Raw genomic sequence first — 23,067 nt, 5'->3', positions numbered from 1 at the left:
GTCTTTCTCTCTTCTTCTTCCTCTGACCTAATATAATCATGCATCATTTACCAACAAGTATCACTCTGAAATATGAATTATCAGATGATTTTGTCATTGTGCAGACATCTTACAGTGTACCTACACAAACCTAGATGGTACAGGGGAATCACTCAGGGTGACCCTGTGAAACAATCAAGAGAGATGGTAAACACAGGATACAGTGTAACACAACACACTGTTTGCAGTAGTATTTTTCAGAAGTAGAAAGAGCACACTGTGAAATAATAATGAAAAGTATACTATAGTAAGTACACAACCCAACGGCATAAATAACAACTTACTATCATTATCAAGATGTAGAGTACGTGCTGCATATGATTGCAACACTCTACTTTCATATAACTAAAACCACATGTTGTTTCTGTCTCACCAAGACCATGAGAAGTACATTGCCCTAGGTTATCGTGACTACATCATATCTAATCATTTTTCAGCTCCATTATAATATTATGGGACCCCCATTATATACATTATCTGCTATGAACCAAAACATTTTTGTGCATCACAGACCTAAATTTCAAGTAAGCAATCTTCAAGTTCATTGATTCATCTAGTCACACCCAATACTCTAATTTTCCTATTCAGTTACTGTATTCCTCAGCTCACAAATCTGAATTTGTGGGGTCAAGGGGAGAGGTAGAGGAATGAAGAGTATAGGAGGGAGAATCCAGTCCAGAACTCAATGCATAGCCTATAAAATTAAAGAGAGAGAGGGAGAGATGGATTGGGAGGGATAGGTGGGAATGCGGAAAGAGGTGACATTCATCAAGATGCACTGTATGCATAAACTGCTTTGTCAGTGGCAACTCTTTTATACAACTACTCAAAGATTTAAAAAAATGAACATCACATTGCATTAAAAATTTGAATTTATTTTATAATTCTCTCTCATTGTAATAGTCTAGGTGTATTCACACAGATTTTTCACTATGTTTTCTTGTACTGAGTTAATTTAAGATACTTACTTTAATTATGTGCCAGGTATTACACAGAACTCTGTTTTAGGAAGTGAATTTCTAAAGATGTTTTTATGTTGTTTCTTTAGTTAGGCTGTATTTCCCTATTTCTTCTTGTGGCTTACTTTTATTATGTTTATTTTTTTAAAAAAAGTCTTCATCTTTACAGATAGGCTTTGTACAGAGAAAGACATTCAGCCATCAGCCATTCTAGATATTCTGTGCCATATATAAGCTTTTTATAGAGCTGCATCTTTTCTGAACTTACATGTATGTAGAATTTCACAAACATAGAGGTTTGCAGTTTCTTTTTGAGGAGCTAGTAGTATTTTGGTCCCTCTACTGTTTGTCTGCAGTACTACAGATTCCTTGATACCGCCACAATCCACTGGGCTCTCTCTAAGAGTGCTTTGGGGCAATCCAAGTCTCCAAAGTGTGAAAATTCCTGATCAGCACTCAAGTGAAGCTGGCAAGAAGCCAATAATCCATTCAACAGTCCCCTAAAGGACTAAAGATCAGTTTCTGTCTCTTTTTTGAGGCAGTTCTATGGTAGTCCTGTAGGAGCTGTCCCAGTAAAGGACAGTAAACAGGGGTTGGGGATTTAGTTCAGTGGAAGAGAACTGGCCCAGTAAGTGCAAGGCCCTGAGTTAGGTCCTGGGAGTGGGGGGGGGGGGGGGGGGGGGGAAGGACAGTAAACAGAAATAAAGCACTGAGCTTTGCTTCTCAATCATGAGCTGCGGTGGCTTGGAATAGAGACTAACCAAACTGAAATGAAACAGCTTTTGTTACCCATTTCAATGGAAGAGCATTTGGTTTCCAGCTTGATTCAGTAGTAGATTTCTGACACTGTCATGAAAGCTTCTGATATTGAGTCAATTTTTCTATGATAAATCAAGTCTGTGGCCTCCTTCGTTTTCCACCTGCTGACTACAGAGAGCAGCAAGTTTCTGTAATCTCAAAGCATACTTAACAGCAGCCATCAAGAATTCATAGGAAGAAACTTTCTTTCAAAGCAAAGGATACGAAATATATCCACTTCCACCTTCCATCACTCCCTCTGAACTTCTGTTTTCTTGGGGTAGGGGAGAATTGTGAGTTGTTCTGTAAGTAGAGTATATGAAGAATGAAGACACTGAACTGGACATACTATCTTAAAAATAACCTGACCCTCCTACAATGTTTGCCTTTGATTCTAGTCAGACTACACTAAATAGTTCTGCACAGGTTATCAGTCCATTTTGTGCTGACAATGCCTCATCTCAAGCATATACCATATATACATGTACATCTGTCACTCCTCTTCTGAGACTTGCTGGATATGTTGGGCATGAGTAGTACCCAGTGTATAGAACCTAGAAATGTAGATTAGACAGCTCCTACAGGGCTACCATGGACCTGCCTCAAAAAAGAGACAAACTGATCTTCAAATGCCTATGCTCTTAATCCCGTTAAGGCACTGTTTTAGAAACACAGTGTCCAGGACAAGAGAAACAGAAGACATCCTCAGAGGTACCAGACTAAGCAATGCATCAGTGTACTAGGTTTGCCTGCCTGAGTTTAACTTTTCCCCTCATTTCATTTCCTTGTCTTGTAGGGTAGGGGTAGGTGACCCCAGGCCAAGACGCGTGTGATGTACGTGAGGCCTTCATCTATGAAATTTCCCTATAGATAACTATAGGTAACTGTTCTTTCACTGGATTCTATTCTTTTTAAAGACAAACGGCCTCATTCCTGTTGGTAGCCCCATAATAAGCACTCAGGACTTTCTCCAGCAGACATTGTGGATTGTCTCTGTACTCCCAAGTAATTTGTGAAGAATTTCACAAGCTCAAAAGCTAGTCACTTATACTGAACTTTCTTTAAATTCAAATCCATTTTTGTTTTTTTTCCTAAATCCTTGTTGTTTATAGACTTGGTCAAATAAAATTTACAGAGATGGAGCCAGGCACCGGTAGCTCATGCCTATAATCCTAGCTACTCAAGAGGCTGAAATCTGAGGATCACAGTTCAAAGCCAGCCCAGGCAGGAAACTCTGTGAGATTCTTATCTGCAATAAACCACTAGAAAACCAAAAGTGGTGCTATGGCTGAAGCAGTAGAGTGCTTGCCTTGAGCTGAAGAGCCTATGGACAGCACCCAAGCCCAGAGTTCAAGCCCCACGACCAACAACAACAACAAAAAAATATTTACAGAGATGATGGATATTCCATTTTCCATTCACTGATAGTATAATTACAAAGGCAATCTTTTCTGTTAGGTATCAATATGATTACCCATAATATTTTATTAAATCATAGGTACCTATGAAAATAATCAAGACTCTGCAAATCTATGTTAATATTGGGTTTCTTTTGCTCATATAAAAATTAATTTTAAGGTATCTCCAGATCAAATGAACATTTCTTTATATGATTTCTTCAGCAAGCCAAACCAGTTTTTTTCTGATATTTTTAATTAAATAGCTACAAATAAGCAGTAAAAAAAAAAAATCAAAACAATAAAATCTTGCTGAAAGACTGACTTTGCTTTAAATGATAATTTTTACAAAACAAATCTCCACCTACGATAAAGGGACACTCAGGGCATAGATAATACAAGTCTGTGAAAGGTAAGAAAAATAGGTTAGTTCTTACTAAATAATTTAAATCTAAAATTTAGACACATAAATGTCCTTATTGTAGATTTTAATCTAATGAACATGATTATACCTTCCTGCTTTGTAACTCTAGTGGCTTAACTTCCAGATATAAATCCTGGCACAAGAAACTTGATAATTGGACATGCTGGCAGAGGAAAAGGAAAATGTGACACAAAGACGTGACTTGGGGAAGCAAGCAATCACCGTCTAGCTTAGCATGTCACCACAAACAAGGGTCAACTATGCTATAATCCCTAATCCACTGCTATAGAAAACATTACATTAACCTAACATCTAGACCACAGAATTCAGGGTGCTACAAAGCCAACTGCCAAGATGTCAGAAGACCGAACTTGTGGTTAGCTCTCTGACAAGTCCTAGCTTCTCCAAATCTGGGTTGCAGTGACTGTCCTCATTCTACCTCCATTCTCATCCACAGGAGATGTTCTTATGTGTGGTTAAGTCAAGACCAATCTTCACCAACACTGCTTATGTGCACAGAGCTGAGTCAGCCTCCAACAGAGGCGGTTCAAAGGACTAGTGGGTTTGTATTGTATACTGTGCTAAACATTTGGAACACTGAAGCTGAAAGGGATTCTTTCAAGAGACTTCAATCCAAAACCCTGAGAGGTTGTCCAAGATAACAGTGTCATTGGCAAGCTTGGGTCATGACCTCAAGTCTCCTGACTATAGCCCAACCATTGTCCTGAGAAAAGTAAGTTATTTCCCTCTAGCTCAAAATGACTCAGTCATTATCCTATTACAGTAATCAAACTGACATAAAGGATTTCTTTTTGAGAGCTGATTATGTCTGAAATACTTTAAAATCATATTTAAGCACAGACATGGTGGCACATGCCTGTAATCTCAGTACTTGGAAGGGCAAACCACGAAGATCACAAGTTCAAAGCAACCTGGGCAACACACGAAGTTCTAGGTCAGCCTGAATTACATGAAATGACCATGTCTCTGTCTCTCTGTCCCTCCCTCCCTCTCCCTCCTCCTCTCTCTCTTTCACACACACACACACACACACACACACACACACACACACACACAATCATTTAAATAATTGCATGGAGATGCGCTGTTGCAAGTACAAGATAATCTAATGTTTGCAATTAATAAACTAAAATGTTTAATGAACCTTGACATTATGTTCAATTTAAGACATTAATCCAGATTAGATATAGCTATAAACAAAGTAGCATTAATCTCAATTAAATAAAATTTTGCATATCTTCATTTGAAAATGCTACGCTAATGTATCATCCTAGACTGAGGCTACTGAGACACATCTTGCAGGCAAGCCTGTTCTGTTCCATGGACTTCTGGTTATTTCTTAGGCTAAGCACATACTCTAGCCTTAAAGTTCCATTCCATGAGGTAAATGCTGGGTCCACTGGCCCAAAATGGGACTCAGTTTTTAATCCAGACCCATAATGGGTCATTCACTCTATAAACACTGAACAGATAGTTATTCACAGCCCTGGAATAGATGTGGAGAAAAACAGAGGATGAATTTGAATAACACATATCATTTCCAGGGCACCCACTGTGACTCAAGCTTATAAACATTATCATATAATCTCTGCAATAACTGGAAAAAGGTATTATTATCTCCATTTCACAATGGAGAAAACAAGAAAATGTAACCAGAGCTTGCAGAAGGCAGAGCCTTGGCATGTCTGCCTTCTGGCTGAGATGCTAACCCGCTCGTGTGGGCCCCCACGAGCCTTTACATTTTAGCAAGGATTCAAGAAGCAGCGTAATGATGCAAGAAGGGAATTTATCATCCTGTGCTCAAATGTGATGTGTCTCCATATTACAGGTGAGTCTAGCCTACATAACAACCCTCACAGGAAACTGGTATCAGAACTCCAAAAATAAGCCAGCGCTCCAAATTTTAAAAGTTTACAATTGTTTCCTGAAAAATACATAACCCAACAGTATGTATGTCTACTGGGTTTATACTAAAGGGATTGAAATAATTGAACAAGAATAAAGCTTCGAGAATAGGGCTGAGCATGGTGATTCAGACCCACAATCCCAACTACTCAGGGGTGGAGACTGGGAAAAATCACAGATCAAAGCCAGCCTAGGGAAAAAGTTAGTGAGACCCCTATCAACAAACATGCCAGACACAGTGATACACATCTGTAATTCCACCTATATGAAAGGTATAGGTTAAGAGGATTACAATCCAGGAGAACCTGAGCAAAAAGCATTCAGACACTATCCCCTAAAATATGATGAAAGCAATAAAAGGGTTGCAAACAAGGTTCAAATGACTGAGTGACTTAGGACCCTGAGATCAAAACCATGGTACTGCCAAGGAAACACTTTGTCTTCAAGAAGTTGAGAGTATAGCTCAATGGTACAGTACTCGCCTAACATGCATGGAGCATCATAATAGTCACAGAAGAGTTCAAGCATTGTAGGAAGAAAATTAAAAAAAAATAATATGCTTTTGAAAATATTTTATGACATATTCCATTGCCGTCTTTTACGTCTCCACTGACTGTGAACATTAGGAAAATCAAACTTGTTCTGAATCCACTGTGCACCAATGAAAGCAACATAGTCCTTTCATAGAAGTATAAGTATAGGTGTGTTCTTCCCACATCCCATATAGCAAGTCTCTCTCTCTCTGAATAAGACACATTTATTAAAAAAAAAAAAAAGACATGTATTTGAGGACTAACTGCTTCAAGGCTGTTTAATAACAAGGCAAAAAGCACCAGTTTCCAGGATAAAGGGAATCAAAGGAAAAGAAGCTCAAACTTCTTCAATTATTTGACCATCTTCTAATCATCGAGCAATGTTTCTCCAAGTGTGTCCTGGGACCACCTACAGTAGACTCACAACAGCCTCTTTCCAATATGCAGATCCTACCACCACTACTAATGCAATCCTAAGACAATAAAGACTCTGGGATCTCTGAGGAGCCCACAGCTTGCCTTTTCAAACAAACTCCAGGTTTATATGTACAATTTGTACAATTTTTTAAGAAATTTAATTTGACCCATAGACACCCTGATCTGATAAAATAAACAACACATATTTTTCAGCTCAAAAAAAGGGGGGAAAAGCAGAAACCTAATTCTGTACTGGAACTTTAGTTTCCTCTCACAACTCCCAGATCAAGTGAGTCAGGCTGTCAGGATAACAGGTATGAGGAACACACAGCCTGCAACTTTTTACCTCTTCTTCCTCATATAAAAATCTTTCTTAAAAAATAATCTTGCAGCTGGTAGCTCATACTTCTAATACTACTCAGGAGGCTGAGATCACAGTTCAAAGGCAGTCTGGGTAGGAAGTCCATCCAATTCTTACCCCCAGTTAGCCACAAAAAGCCCTAAATGGAGCTGTTGTATAAGTAGTAGAGCACTAGCCTTTAGTACAAAAGTGCCGAGACAGTGCCCAGCCTCTGAGTTCAAGCCCCAGGATTGGCAATTAATTAATTAATTATTTTTGCAAAATTCATCAAGAGCTTTAAAGTGGCCAGGTGTGGTGCACACTTGTAATCTCACAGTTGGGAGGCTAAGCCAGGAGAATCACAAGTTCAAGACTAGTCGGGGCTACATAGTGAGATATTGTCTTAAAAAAAAAAATCCCTATCTTTGTCCCAAAATCTTTCCAAATAAGGTTCTTTACTATAATAATAACAATCAAGAATACACACAAGGTTCTGAGGCAAATGTGTGGCAGCACTAAGAACATCCATGCAGCCATGTTCCACACCTGGCACTTACGAGTGCTTTACATATAGTATTTCTAGCCTCACAACCTAGAAGATATTTGGATGCCCCTTTCAGAGACACAAGTATTGATACTCAAAGAAGTGATCAACTTGTTCCAGGCCACACAGCTAATACACAAAAGAACCAGGATCTATCTAAGCCTTTGGCATTTTAAGTAGAAATATTTCAGCTATACAAGACTCTTTCTATTACCACATAAAAATGTTTGAAAATATTGTAACATTTTTTAAAGTATATAGCAAAGGAACGATGCAGACATTTGACTCTTTAATGAAGCAGAAACATAAGAGAATGCAAAGTGGAAAGAAGGGTAAGTAAGATCCACTACAGAATTTAAGTCACTGAAGAATTTAACTCCATTTCATCCACATTCCAAAGCTTCTGACACTGCATCCGACATAGAGTAAGAACTCAATATACCTTAACAAAAGATTTACAAAATCCCGAAAATACTATTAGTAGTTACTGCTGACTTTTGGTTCAGGAATAATTTTTTTTTCTTTTTCTACATCTCTTAGTATTTCACATATTGTATAATAAGTTTGTGTTATTTTTTGAATCAAATAATGAAAGCCATGGCGAATATCCAAGCACTCTGGTTTAAGCCCCTTCCTTCTGCAGAGTTACACACGGTTGTCTTTTTCACAGCAAAAAAGAAAGAACCTTGTAACCAGGAAATGAGTGTTAGCTTCCTATGCCATCATATCCAAAATCGCAGAATTTAGTATTTGGCACATATAAGCACCTTCCATTAGCTCAGTTCTTAGTAAGTTGGGAGGAAGGAAAAGGGATGCTTAGTGTATAACATTCACAAAGTGTTTCTACTGATGGTTTTGGACATTTGGGGATGGATTCAAAACCAAATGGGGTGAGGATTTGAACTTACAGAGAAACTTCTCTGAAGAGGAAAGAAGGATAGCTAATAGACACATGAAGAAATGCTCAACCTCCCCAATCATAAAAGAAATGCAAATCAAAACAACACTGATATACCACCTCACCCCAGTTAGAATGGCTATAATCAAGAACTCTAACAACACAGATGCTGGAGGGGATGTGGACAGAAGGGAACCCTACTGCATTGTTGGTGGGAGTGTAAACTTGTTCAACCACTTTGGAAAGCAGTATGGAGTTTCCTCAAAAGACTCCACTTAGAGTTCCCTGTGAGGGCTGGGAAGGTGGCTCAGTGGTAGAGTGCTTGCCTTGCGTGCATGAGGCCCTGGGTTCGATTCCTCAGCACCACATAAGCAAAAAGAAAAAAGCCGGAAGAGGAGCTGTGGCTCAAGTGGTAGAGCGGTAGCCTTGAGCTGAAGAGCTGAGGGACAGTGCCCAGCTCAGAGATCAGGCCCCATGACCAGACCAAAAAAAAAAAAAAAAAATTACCAGAGTTCCCCTGTGACCCAGCAATCCCACTTTTGGGCATTTATCACAAACAAGGCCATACTAAAGCTACCAGCACAACTATGTTTATTGCAGCATTATTTATCATAGCTAAGATATGGAACCAACCCAGATGCCCCTCAGTAGATGAATGGATCAAGAAAATGTAGTATATATACACAATGGAATTCTATGCCTCCATCAGAAAGAATGACATTGTCCTATTTGTTAGGAAATGGAAAGACTTGGAAAAAAATTATTTTAAGTGAAGTAAGCCAGACCCAAAGAAACATAGGTCCCATGGTTTCCATTAGTTGCAATAATTAGTATATGTCTGAGACAAGCAGAAAAGGTCAGATAAGTTGATGTTAGGTGAAATGAACCCCAAGATAAGGACTCAGATGGTTTTTCTTTCTTGCTATTGTTTCTAACATATTTATAAGGTGATTTTTTGTTGTTGTTGTTGCTTTGTATGTCCCTCCTCCCGGTATAACCTGTTTTCAGTGTATTTGATGTTGGTATAATTTGTAGAGGGGAAGGGGAAAAAGCAAATTGTTTAAATAGGGATACAGGTGGACCCATTGCAACAATGAAATCTACAGGATGCTATGCTACGGGGTGGAGGAATGGGAGGGCAGGGATGGTAAGGGGAAACAAAGGAGGAGCCAACAATGCTTGATACGAAATGTACTCATTACCTTGCTCATGTAATTGTAACCCCTCTGTATAATATTTTCACAATAAAAAAACTTACTAATAATAAAAAAACAAAAGGGGTGAATCTTATAGCACAACAAAAGTGTTATGTTTTGTTTTTGTCTTTTTCCATTTTGCCAAGATCACCCCCACATAATTCAAAAGCCATTATAAATTAGCATTATTAAAATTGTGCCTTATCCATGATACTTTACATAAAAGAAGATATATGGCCACCATCATCCTATGCATTTTTTTACATGAGAACTCTATCTTAAACTAATTGGAATAAACTGGATAAGCCAGCTGATGTGTTTTATGAGCTCACCATTCTGGACAATTTCAAGCTGCAAACAAGGCACAAACTTAGTGGTAATTCTATCAAACTGCCTCCAAAATGACTTCATCTTCTGAACAAATTCTGGCTTTGTGGGTCAGATTAGGCTAGAGGGGCCACTCTATAGAAAACTCAAAGTTATGTTAAACTAGTCAATTTAGAAAGAAATTGAACACAGGGGAACAGAGGAGAACAGAGATATCTTAGAATAATAAAAAGGAATGGTGCCAGGCATCAGTGGCTCACACCTGTAATCCTTACTTAGGAGGCTGAGACCTAAGGATATAGGCAGGAAAGCCCAGAAGACAACTCTTTTTTTTTTTGGGTCCGGTCATGGGGCCTGAACTCTGTTCCTCAGCTCTTCAGCTCAAGGCTAGCGCTCTACCACTTGAGCCACAGCGCCACTTCTGGCTTTTTTCTTTTTTTGCTTATGTGGTGCTGAGGAATCGAACCCAGGGCTTCATGCATGCAAGGCAAGCACTCTACCACTGAGCCACCTTCCCAGCCCCAGAAGACAACTCTTATCTCTAACTACAAAAAAAAAAAAAGAAGAAGAAGAAGAAGAAGAAACCAGAAGCAGAGCTGTGGTTTAAGTGGTAGAGCGCTAATATTGAGCACAAAAGCTCAGAGACAGCACCCAGGCCCCGAGTTCCAGCCCTGGGACAAAGAAACAGAGAAACACACACACACACACACACACACACACACACACACACACACACACACACACACACACACACACACACACACACACACACAGGAAAATGATTATTTGTGTTGTATCAGGGAATTTTTTTTGCCTTAAATTCTTTTTTTTGTTTTTATTTTATTGTAAAGCTGCTGTTCATAGGGGTTACAGCTACATGAGTAAGGCAATGAGTATACTTCTTTCATAAATTGTTACCTCTTCCCTTGTTGTTCTCCCACTATCCCTTGGCTCCCCATCACTCTCACACACCCCCACCCAAGTTGTAAAGTTCATTTCCACTATAGTGTCTTGTGAGCATCAGTGTTGCAATGGGTCATCCTGTGTCTTTGTTTCAGCATTTTGTTATTCCTCTTTCCTTCCCCAAATTAGACAAATGTATCTAAGATGCAGGGAACCAAAATCAAGTACAGTGACAACAGAGGACATACAATAGGGGGAAGAACATACAAAGGAAACAAAAAAAATCACTTAGTACATTAAAAACAAACAACAACAAAGAAATGGAAAAAAAAAATCTGTGCCATGGACCCATGTTTTGTTTTGTTTATTTAAGATGGTTCCAGAGGCTAAAGACAGAGCTCTGTGGGAGAATGTATGCTCAGCACTGCACAGGGTTTGATCCCCAACCCTGGGGGAGAGGAAACATATTTCCAGGTCCTGTTTGTAAAATCAGTAGCAAAATGAGAACAGCTTAAGATGACCAAAGCGATTTCCTCTTTGTGATTTAGATTTACTACTGAATTATGATAAGGAAAATGCACCTATATGTCACTGTACTAAAAAGTCCAAATTTCAAGGGATATTCAGTGTAAGACAAAGTCTATGACATACAACTAGGCCAGCTTTAGTTACACTGAGAATGTGGAGTCACAGTGCTCCGTTACATTGCTCACTGTAGGGAAACCATGATTTGAGTCACTCAGCAACCATTCTGACCCCTTCTTCCTTGCCTACTTCAACTAGACAGAATGGGAAAGAAGACTACACACGGAAGAGTCTCCTGCAGAAACCAAGGCTGAAGAAATACAGATGGAACTTTCAAGCATAATCTATCTTTGTCACACAAAAACATGAAATCTTGAATCAAAAGCAATTTTGCTCCCCATGCCGCTGCCCAGCAAAGACCACAGATGTACTTCCTGGTGAGGCCACCCCATGTTGAATAAGTAAAGAAAAAAGCCATAAGCCAAAGTTGGCAAAGCCAAGGAAGAGGGAAAATTCCATATCCTTGATCAACTTGAGCAGCTATTAAAGACTAGACCACCTTCCCCAGGCTTAAGATGAACTTCTGCCTTGTGGAGGAAAAAGGACTCTGGTGCTAGATTTTTCTTAGTTGTAGCAAAAATATTCCTGCCTCCAAAAGAGACTAATGTAAGGGATCTCTCCAGCTTTGCCTGAATTTATCCATAATCAACTTCACATGAAGCCCTCAGAGAACTCACAGAGATAAAGTTAACTAAATGGATAATTCATTACCATGACCATCCAACTCCATCCCCATGAACGAAGAGGGCATCTTCACAGCCTCCAGGATGGTCAAGCAAAAGCCTGGTCCCCGCCAGTCTAAGAGTAGTTCATGAGTTTCTCCAGCCAAACAATATGGCCTCCAATGTATTGTTTCCTTCAGTCTATAGTAAGATTTCACCTTTCCATCACGATTTCTGACTCAACTACAATTCCTCTAACACACTTTCTGATCTCTCAAAAAAGCATTTCACTACAAAACAAAATACTCCCTCTTCCGGAAGAAAGGAAGAAAGAAAAAAAGAAAGAAAGAAAGAACGAAAGAAAGAACGAAAGGCTCGAATCCAAGTATCTTTTAATTTTAAAGGACCTGGCAAGAATTACTTTAATTGTAGTTCTTTCCTTATTGTGTGGGATGGTGTTAGTACTGCTGCTGCTACTCTAGTGTTAACCAAGTGTCATGTGCCAGGCCCTGGGATAAGCATGTCAACGCATGCACTTATTCCCTGTCCAAAACATCCTCCTGCAGTGAGACTTTTAGCATGCCATTTCATAGTGAGGGAATCAGAATGTTAGCCTACAAGCAGCATTGCTGTTAAGAAACCTTCTTCTACACACCAATGAATGGGAGTTCAAAACAACATACAATTTTGAGAGATTGAGAGATTGAGTTTGTTAGTCTGTAATAAAAATATTAAAAGTGAAAAAAGTACCCTAAGAAAAAGACAATTAAGAAACAAAGAAAGAAAGAAAGAGAGAGAGAGAGAGAGAAGGAGGGAGGGAGGGAGGGAGGGAGGGAGGGAGGGGAGGGAAGGGAAGGAAGAGAGGGAAGGAAGAAAGGGAGAGAAGGAAGGGAGGGAAGGAAGGAAGGAAGGAAGGAAGGAAGGAAGGAAGGAAGGAAGGAAGGAAGGAAGGAAGGAAGGAAGGAAGGATACAAGCACAATTACAACTGAGGGAGTCCTGAGTCAAATCTGGTACACAGAATGTACTTACCAATGTAACAATGGTGAATCACTCAACACATGGCAAGCTACCAGGAGGACTGATAGTAATATTTAGATAAGTGATAATGTTCATTAATCATAAAGTTATTACATTTTATAATTCACTTTCTTTTTACTTTAAATGTAAGAAGTATACTTCATACACCACAGTTTAAAATGAATATCATCATTGTAATTAATGTATTCAGCACTTCTTATATGACTAGTCTTGTGATATTTTACATATATCTTTTTTCTTTTAATTGTTAAGACCACCTCAGGATGAATGATCTGTTCTTAACATCCTCTTTCAGAAATAGGGCTACAGGTAAAACAGTTTCCCCAAATTTTCTATGCAAAGGTAAAAATCAAAATTCAAATCTAGATCTGGCCCAGGGTCCTATGTACTTAACCTCTAGCTTCACCAAGTAGGTTGATTTTTTATTGTTTGTTAGCCTTGATCAAGCATCAACTAGAAAGTTCTATTCCTTTAAGCTTTGTTCTTTATCTTCACTTCTAGAATTTCCTCATTTTTGAAAATTTGTGCTTCCTATTTTTTCTCCTAGCATAACAATATCTAAGAAACTGTTACCTATTCACTAGATAACACAATCTCCATTCAAGCTTGTTGAATTAAAGAGATAACATAAATGCTGCTCATATTTTTTAAATGAAATCTGAGGAACTCTGCTACAGTGGCTAGTTCCACTACTCAGGCAATCAGCACTAAATGGTCCTAGTAATATCTAGCATCACAAAAACAACCTAGTTTCCCAAGTCTTCCCAGCAGTATGGTAAAAGCCCACCATATGTCAATCTCTACTCATGTAAATAAACCATCCTTCTTCCTCAAACTGTCTCTTCCTCCTCTGCTGAAGAACAAGATATTCAGAACTCTGAAACTGCATATGCTTCTAAATTTTATGTAGGAACATTTAATTCTATGGTACACATTTGTGTGTGTGTGTGTGTGTGTGTGTGTGTGTGTGTGTGTGTGTGTGGTGGTGGTGGTCCTGGGACTTGAACTTAGGCCCTAGACACTGTCCCTGAGCTTTTTGCTCAAGGCTAGCACTCTACTACTTTGAACCACAGCTTCATTTCTGACTTTTTGGTCGTTATTTGGAGATAACAGATTTTCATGCCTGGGCTGTCTTGGACCAGGATCCTCAGCTAGGATCTTGTATGTACAGGAGTAGCTAGGATTACAGACATGAGCCATCCAAGCCCATCTCTTACTTACTTCCTGCTTCCTTCCTTTTTTTCCTTCCTTCCTTCCTTCCTTCCTTCTTTCTTCCTTCCTTCATTTGTGATGGCACACTAGTACTAGGCTCAAGGCCTTTCATTCTCACCAGGATATAGACTTTTCTACTTAGGCTGGTTTCAAACTAAGTTCTTCAGGTTTCATCCACCCAAGTAGATGGGGTTACAAGTATGAATCGCCGGTACCTTGCTTCTCTCTCCTTTTTATATATCAAAACTCATATGTAAGCTGGGCACACCTGTGGCTCACTCCTGTAATCCTAGCTACTCAAGAGGCTGAGATCTGAGTATCAAGGTTCAAAGCCAGCCTCGGCAGGAAAGTCAGTGAGACTCTTAATCTCCAATAAACTACCAGAAAACGGGAAGTGGTGCTGTAGCTCAAGTGGTAGAGCACTAGCTTTGTGCCGAAGGGCTGAGGAACAATGCTCAAGCCCAGAGTTCAAGCCTCACAACCGACCAAAAACAAAAAGTGAAGAAAACTTATATATAACTCACTTAAGTGAATAAACACTATCATTTCACAAGATGCAAGAAATCAAAATTTTGAAAATTAACATTAAAGAAATTAAGAATATGTATTACTAAAACAATGCTGTCCATGTTATTCAGTCTAAAATTGACTATTCCCATCAAAAAACCTACACTCAACAATACATTCCCACTTTAAAAAATCATTTTCATCTAGTTTCAACAAAAACAGCATTTTGGGGTTGTTCTAAAATAGTTATTTAACAAAAGAAAGGAAACAAATAAAACTATGAAAAACTAGTGGCCATTCCCTATGGGCTGGTGGTTTTTATGTGCATCAATTATTTTACATTCAGTGATCATCTAAGAATGGTATTTTATTTGACTACTACCCTAGTGCCCATGTTTGAACTTCACTGAATTTTTGGTTCATTGCGTATAAGAATTTCTCCAGCAATAAAAATACAACTCATTAAAGATTAACTTGCCCCCAGGACAGTCTCTCTGAAAACAAATTCCAAGAGTTATAATCACCAATTTACACTCTCAATACTTAAAGGCCAACAATCTTACTTATTCTGACTTAAACTGGAAATCCCACATAATTTGAAAGCTGTTATAAAAGAAAAAGGACAAATTCACAATAATCAGAAACACCACCAAATACAATCTTTACTTATGTGACACTTTCCAAACAAAAAGCTTTAAATAAATAAATAACTGATAATGTTAGAATACATTGCTTTGCCAGAGTTCCTATGTTGGTTCCAATTTTGCTTCCATAATTATGAACTTGCAAAATTCTTTTGTTCCCACAACTATTTAGTAAATATACTTCATATGCCATCAATTGTGGTAGGCACTGGAAATCATCTAAATCTATGATGTAATCTTTATTAATTATAATAAAAGCAATTGATATTTATGAAGTTCTTATCATTGGCCAACACTATATCGTCTTAACTTGTTAGGCATTAATTCTTTCCATTCTCATCAAAACCCTCAGACAAAGTTCTAATATCATCTCCATTTTACAGATGGGAAAAAGAAGGGAACAGAGACACCCAGGAACATTTCTAAAGTTCTATAGGTATTTGAACCCCTAACCTGAGTGTCTCCAGTATTCACACTTGACAAAACTGGCTGGTACAAAGCAATAATGCACATGATTACATCTGACTCCAAAATCAGTCTTACTCCTTCAGACATGATGGTACTACATAACTTGACACTGGGAAGGAAGTATGCATCCTAAAATGCCTTAGCACACCACGAACAGGTTTCAAACCTGTTCAAACTTTACTTTCAAAACAGGGATCATTCACTTGTAGGTGATTTTTCCTAAGTTAATAAGACCACTGTGTTTGATCACTGAGTACTGTATTTCATTTTATATATAGGCTGGAGAAATGTTAAGACTTTCTTCAAGGCAAACTTGATCACTGCAAACCAATTTTAAACTATGCGGTGTCAGAACAGCAAATCTACAAAGGACAGTTTTCAACTTTGGCATTTTATGCCTCCATCAGAAAGAATGACATTACCCCATTTGTTAGGAAATGAAAAGACTTGGAAAAAATTATATTAAGTGAAGTAAGCCAGGCCCAAAGAAACATAGGTCCCATGGTTTCCCTTATTTGCAATAACTAGTGTATGTCTGAGACAAGCAGAAAAGGTCAGATAAATTAATGTTAGGGAAATGAACCCTAAGATAAGGACTCAAATGGTTGTTCTTGCTTGCTATTGTTTCTAACATATTTATAAGGTGATTTCTTTGTTGCTTTGTATGTCCCTCCCCCACAGTATAACCCCTGTTCTCACTGTATTTGATGTTGGTATAATTTGTGGAGGGGAAGGGAAAAAACAAAATGTTTAAATAGAGATACAGGTGGACCCATTGCAACAATGAAATGTATAACATGCTATGTCAAAAAACGAACTTTGCAAGGGGGGGCGGGTAGAAGGGCAGGGATAGTAAGGGAAAACAAAGGAGGAGGAGTCAACAATGCTTGATAAGAAATGTACTCATTACCTTGCTCATGTAATTGTAACCCATCTGTACAGTATTTTCACATTAAACAAACTTATTAATAATAAAAAATAAAAACTTCTCCATGAATATTTCATTGCATTCAAGCCCAAAGTGAAGAAAAACAAAATCTACTTCTAAAACTCAGGTTAGACACTAGGGGCAGATACTACTGTCACTGGTCTGCACATATGTAAAGCAGGAAATACCAACAATGCCCTACTAGAGAAAGATTAGGAATCTTTCATATTACCCCAACTCAGTAGAAAACAGGTTGGAAACTTGTTGAAAAGACTGAGTGACATAACGAACTTTACAACTTTGGTGAGGGGGGAGGGTTGGGGGGGAGGGTTGGGGGGGCGGGGAGAGGATGGGATGGGAAGGGGAAATAAAGGAGGAGGCTACAATGCTTGATAAGAAATGTACTCATTATCTTGCCCATGTAATTGTAACCCCTCTGTACAGTATTTTCACAATAAAAAAAGACTGAGTGAGTATGTATGTGGTCTTACCAGTTCCATGCAAATACTCTCATAATATTTTTCCAGTGTAAATTGAATACTTTAAGACCCAGAAACTAGGCAAAAAGAATCATAAAACAAATGGAGTAACTAAAATGACTTACTGAAATGCAGCTGTGTTTTAATTTTCCAATCTGCCCTTTAATACTCTGAATGGTTTATCGTTTCAAAACAACTGTCCTAGAAAGTTACATAATTTAAGAGAAAAGGAGACATAGACAAGACAAGAGTTAGGGATGTTTATCAATAAAAATAAGCAACAAGGGAGATGAGTTTGCATCGCATCCAAAAAAAAGCCTGCCAAGCACTCCTGCTATTTGTTTCCATCAAGTTATTGTTTTGGAAAACAAGTTGTTCCCTCTTAAAATAACCTGCTTAATTGTTCTAAAAAGCCACTGCATTTCCACAGAAGACTAACTTGCTCCCATACTGCGATACACTGACTGATAAAGTCAAAAGAAGTTATGCACAAAGCCACAAAAGAAAGTTTGGAGAGCTTCAATCCTCCCGTGATAAAAGGGCACTGGCTACTGAATGACTCTTCACTGCTCACCCTGAGTGAGCGAGCCCAGGGCCTGCTCCTCTTCGCAAGTCTTAACCCTAGTCATTCAAACTACCAATTCTCCTTGTGGGTGGAAACTGAGCCACTATGGTGACTACAGGTAGACTAGCAATTAACATTTTTGAACAAGGTCAAAATGACCTTGGACATTTTAGCATTTACTCTAATCGATCCTCAGTTTAAAAATCACAATGTGCTCATGGTCCAATCTGACTAAAGCTCTTCTGCCTAGGAAAGCCCGAGGGAAAGAGGTTTAAAAAAAAAAATTCCAAATTGTGAAAGACCAAGTCAGATACCCAGAGACCAGGAAGATTTGTATTTTACAAGCCAGTCAGGGGGTAGACACACACACACACACAGACACACACACACACACACACACACTCTCACACACACACTCCTCAACCACAGCAGCAGTGCCTCAATCCCCTGGCCTTGGGACCCCGCCCCGTCTCGGCCCCTCGGTGGGGAAGAAGGAGGAGGAGCTCGCGTCTTAAGCCCTGACATCTGCAGAGCATTTCCCAATAGCCAGACAAGGCCCCTCAGCTGGAGGAAGTGGATACTGACCAGGGGAGAGAGTGGGACCAGCGCTAGATGCGAGACCGCTGGGCAGCGGGCAGGCCGACGGGCACGCGGGGTCTGCGGTGCGCCCCGAGCGCGTCCGGGTGACACCGCCCGGGTGTCCCGGCTAAAAGCTGACACCTCCAGAGTCCACATGGCAACAACTTCAGCGCGCCAGGACCCACTTTGTGCTTTGGTCTAGAGGCGCTTAAGTCAGCCAGGGTCCCCGATGAGTGGCGAGCCGGGAGGCGTGGGGAGTCCCGGAGGTCTTCCACACCCTGGGTGCCCCGCCGCTCCGCTGGGGTCCGGGGGGGGGGGGGGGCGGGAACCAGGAAGCGGACGCTGGGGCGCTCGGGGAGGGGACGGGGTGCAGAGATGTCCGGGAAGGAGTCGGGGACGCAGCCTAGAAGTTTAAAAAAAAAAGCCAGTTGGGGGGCGGGGGGGGGGGGATGCCTACCTTGCAGCATGGCCTCGAGTTTCTTCCTGTCCACGCGGAAGCGCTCCTCGCTCCACTCCGGGCAGTGCGGGGGCGCCCCGGCGACCAGGTCGTCCTCCGAGCCAGGCATGGGCGAATCGGTGCTGCGCTCGCTGTTGGAGCCAGGGTCCGACTGGGCGGCCAGGTAGCCGGGCTCAGCCTGGGCGGCCATGGTGGGCGCGCGACGCTGGAGCTCCAGCTGCCCCCGCCGCTCAGCCTGCGCCGCCGCCGCCGCCGCCTCCGCTCGCCCGCCGGGCCCGACTGACTGCCCGCGCCGCGGCGCTAGCTCGTCCCCCCGCAGCCGCCGACGCCGCGGACCCCGGCGCCGCCGCCGCCACGGAGCCCCCTGCGCATCCCAGCCTGGGGCGCCGCCCGCCGCCCTGGGTCGCCGCTCGGGTCCCGGGCCAGTGACTGCGCCGCCCCCCGTTAGCAACGCCCGCGCGGAATGAGCTCGCCGCGCCGCCCGCGCCTCCATCCGCAGGGCCCGGCCGCCCCCCTCCCCGCCCGCCGCCCCGGCAGACGCGCGCTCATTGGCGGGCCCGGCCCACGGGGAGCCGCGGCGGGAGGGCACGCGGGAGGGAGGGACGGAGGGAGGGCAGCCCCCCGGCGCTCACACGCTCGCTCGCGCGCGCACACAATCTCCACGTACACACCGCCACCGCTGCCGGCGCCTAAGCGCACAAAGCCGGTCCCACCCCTGCACTGGGCTACTTGAAACACCACTCAAGTTCAAGCTCAGAGGTCTGGAATGTGCCAGAAAGAAGTGCACGCGGACTTCATCATCCACACGTATGCCCTGGCCACACTCGTTCCCCTGCACACTCTTCAAGTCTTCCTCCCAACGTGGACGCGTGCAGCTTCGATCACAGCTCACTCCTTGAGCACACACCGAGAGCATGCACAACTCCTACACGCACACCACATCCTTAAACTCAGCACAGGGCCCTGTGGGTCTGTCCCTGGAGTTTGAACAGGACAAGGGAGACAGGAGAAAACTTGGGAGAAAAACCTTTTGCAGTCATCACCATGGCTTGTGTGCCTCTCAGTCCTCAAACCCAAAGACTTCTTTCCTCTCATCTTACGCAGTGGCCCACTTTCGAAGGAGATGGACAAAAGTCGTGCTCTATTCCCAGAGGGGAATTTTTTTTTTTAATGGAATGAGGAAGGAGTTGTGTTGTGATTTTCAAGGAATATACTATGCCACTATGAGAGACAGAAACAGAGAAAAAAGAAAGTGAATAAGTGTAATGGCGGTTGTCTGGAGCTAGCTGGCATCTGGGCATGTTTGTCTTGTCGGGGACTAAGGAACTCTGTCTGCTCAAGGTGAGTCCCAAATGGTGACCTGGAGATAGATAGATAGATAGATAGATAGATAGATAGATAGATAGATAGATAGATAGATAGATAGATAGATAGATAGATAGATAGATAGATAGATAGATAGATAGATAGATAGATAGACAGACAGACAGACACCCAACTTGGGGCCGGCCCATTCTCTGCCTCTTTGACTTGGCTATGAAGCTCCAGGGAAAAGAATCCTCATTTACACCAACGGGCGTCCCCACCCCCTTGTATTTTCCAGTCACACAGACGTGTGCTATCTTTGTTTCATGACCAAAACACAAAGATTCCTTATTATTGTTATTCCTGGAAGTTGGAGGTAGCACTTTGTCACCCTGTCAGACAAGATGGTTACTGGCTTACAAGTGAGGCAAGCTATATTACTGATGGGGTCTCTAGGATCACCAAAAGGTAAATCAAAATTCGTAATAGGTGCAGTGCCTATTTAACAAGAATGGATGTGTGCTGGGCACTGTGTTGTAACTAACAGGTAAAGAAACAGAGAAACAGAAGTACGTGATGTGGTGATGTGGCTAAGGTTACACAGCAGCAGATAATATTACAGAAATCAAACCCAGGTCTTTCGTAGGAAGCAAACCCTATAAATCCTGCCTTGTTAAGCAGAGAAACCCCAACTGGCCTCCTTGTGAACTGAGATGAGCAGCTCCTTTACCACCACGTAATTTTTTCTAAACTTATAGATTTATGATATTGATGATTCTGAAAACATGTGTTTTAGCCCCAAAGGGGTTGATGTAGAAGCATTCCCACGGCCCTCCATCTGGAATGTTTACCATCTATTCTGTCAACAAGCAGTTATGGGAACTCTACTAAGTTCCAGGACTCTCTTTAGGCCCCAGGAATAGTGATCAAGGAAGGAAGGGCACACTCCCTGTGGTCCTGGGACTGACAGTATAGTGAGAAAGGTAAAATGTTGACGTAAAAATAAACAAGTGGATGCAGCACCAGGGACTAGAAAGTAAGGTAACAATGGCTAATGGAAAAAGTGTAAGAGTTAATGCTCAAAAAAGCCATCAACAACATAAAATTCAGGAATGAGCCAGTGCCTGTGGCTCACACCTGTAATCCTAGCTACTCAGGAGGCTGAGATCTGAGGATCGCAGTTCACAGCCAGCCTGGGTAGGAAAGTTCGTGAAACTCTTATCTCCAATTAATGACCAGAAAACCGGAAGTCGTGCTGTGGCTCAAATGGTAGAGTGCTAGCCTTGAGCTGAAGAGCTCAAGGACAGTGCCCAGGCCCAGAGTTCAGGCCCCACAACTGAAAAACAAAAACAAAAACCCTCAGGAATGAGAGTTCACACAAAAAAAAATTTTCTCATCCTATCTGAGGTAGCTACTAAAAATAGATTGAATAAAGATGAAGAAAACAGAATGTGAAAAGTAAAGTATCTGGAAGAACTTCCTCCAGAGAACTTCCTCAAGATGATAGCGCAAGAAGAGTTTGCATTAGAATAGGTCAGACGCCTGGACCTTGAGATTTCTTCCCAATGAAGCAAAATTCTTGAACATATGAGCATATGCAGAGGACATTAAGATAGTTGATAATGACTTTGGGGCTGAGTTGGTGTTTGGTTCTCAAGAAACTGTGGTATCAATTCCAAGTATAACAAAATGTTACAGAGAAAAGCCAAAATAATCAACATTTGTAACATGATTGAGCTGTACCTAGCATTTAGATAATTATAATCATGTAAATCATGTAAACCATAAGTGTTCGTCTAACTCAAATTAAAATATAGCTAGATTAGGATTTGGGGGTTTTGATAAGTATACATATGTGTTATGGGGGAGAAGCAATCTGTGGGGGAGGGCGAGAGACAGTGATAGAAGAAAAGAAATTTCTGGTCCCTAAGGGAATATCGGTATATAATAGCCAGACTTGGAAAACCTCAAGAGACAGCCCTTTGAGTGCATTATTGAAGATGAATTGGGAAAAATGTTTTAGAAGGGAAAATGGGAAATGGGCAAAGGCATATGGTATTTTGTTTTTAACTTAAATGCACCAGAACATTATAATCTCAGCTATGCTAGATGCAGTGGGTAACAGTCTAAAGTCAGCCAGCAAAAAGCCTGAGATGCTATCCAAAAGACAAACAGAAAAGGGGAAGGGGGCGTGGTTCCAGAGGTAGAACATCTGCCCACCAGGTCTGAAGCCCTAAGTTCAAATTCCAGTCACTTTTCCCCAACATTTTTGTTTTCATAGGGAATAGAGAGCTTTGCTTTTATCTTTCCATTTCATTCAGGAAAAGTCTCAGTTTACTCAAAGTATAAGAACTGATCAAATGCCAAGTAAACAGTTAATGTAGTTTTATTTTTTTAATGGAGTAAGGCTCTCAAAATTTCATCACTGAGAGAATGTTAAATCACATCAAACTTCAGTTTCACAAAATAGAGAAAAACTAAAGGAGGTATTAAGAAAACCAAGGTATTCTTTTGTCTTAGAAATAACTGTCTAACCTTGATCAGTTCATCCTTGAAAAAAAGCCCTCGGGAACATGAGAGTTTTCTAGGAACTCAATTTCTCTCCGTTATTTTCTTCTAAGGCAAAATGCAAAAATATTGACCCCAAACTTACGAATTTTGTATAATTTCAGGAGTTTATATTAACAACACTTTAAAATCTTGACATCCAATTAAATTTGATTAATTTCAACATATGGCCAGACAGTATTCAATTAAAAAGCTTACAAAGCTCTGAGTGGGCCCTGTGTAGCCATCCCTCCTTATTCCCTCTGCATTTCACAATCCAACAATGCTGAGCTGTTTGTGATTCTCATTGCAGACCGACTCTCATCTTCAGCTCTTTGCAAACACTGTCCCGCCAGCCTGCATATTCTGTTCCATTTTGTTGCCCTGGC

At 41.0% G+C, this 23,067-nt stretch overlaps 1 protein-coding gene across 2 annotated transcripts in view; it reads right to left on the bottom strand.

Moving 5' to 3' along the window:
* Bicc1 (BicC family RNA binding protein 1) overlaps nucleotides 1–19,076 on the bottom strand; it is a 238,170-nt gene extending 219,094 nt beyond the window's left edge. For both annotated transcript variants that reach the window (XM_042696342.1, XM_042696344.1), the window contains exon 1: nucleotides 18,827–19,076. In XM_042696342.1, the coding sequence (XP_042552276.1) occupies nucleotides 18,827–19,016 (190 nt within the window). In that variant the 5' untranslated portion in view covers nucleotides 19,017–19,076. The remainder of the gene's footprint in view (nucleotides 1–18,826) is intronic.
* Between the last annotated feature and the right edge of the window lie 3,991 nt (nucleotides 19,077–23,067).

This window comes from Dipodomys spectabilis, unplaced genomic scaffold, assembly GCF_019054845.1.
Source record: "Dipodomys spectabilis isolate Male_0828 unplaced genomic scaffold, ASM1905484v1 ptg000207l, whole genome shotgun sequence".
Lineage (NCBI taxonomy): Eukaryota > Metazoa > Chordata > Mammalia > Rodentia > Heteromyidae > Dipodomys > Dipodomys spectabilis.
Note: the sequence above shows the minus strand (reverse complement) of the source record. Positions and strands in the feature narration are given on the sequence as shown.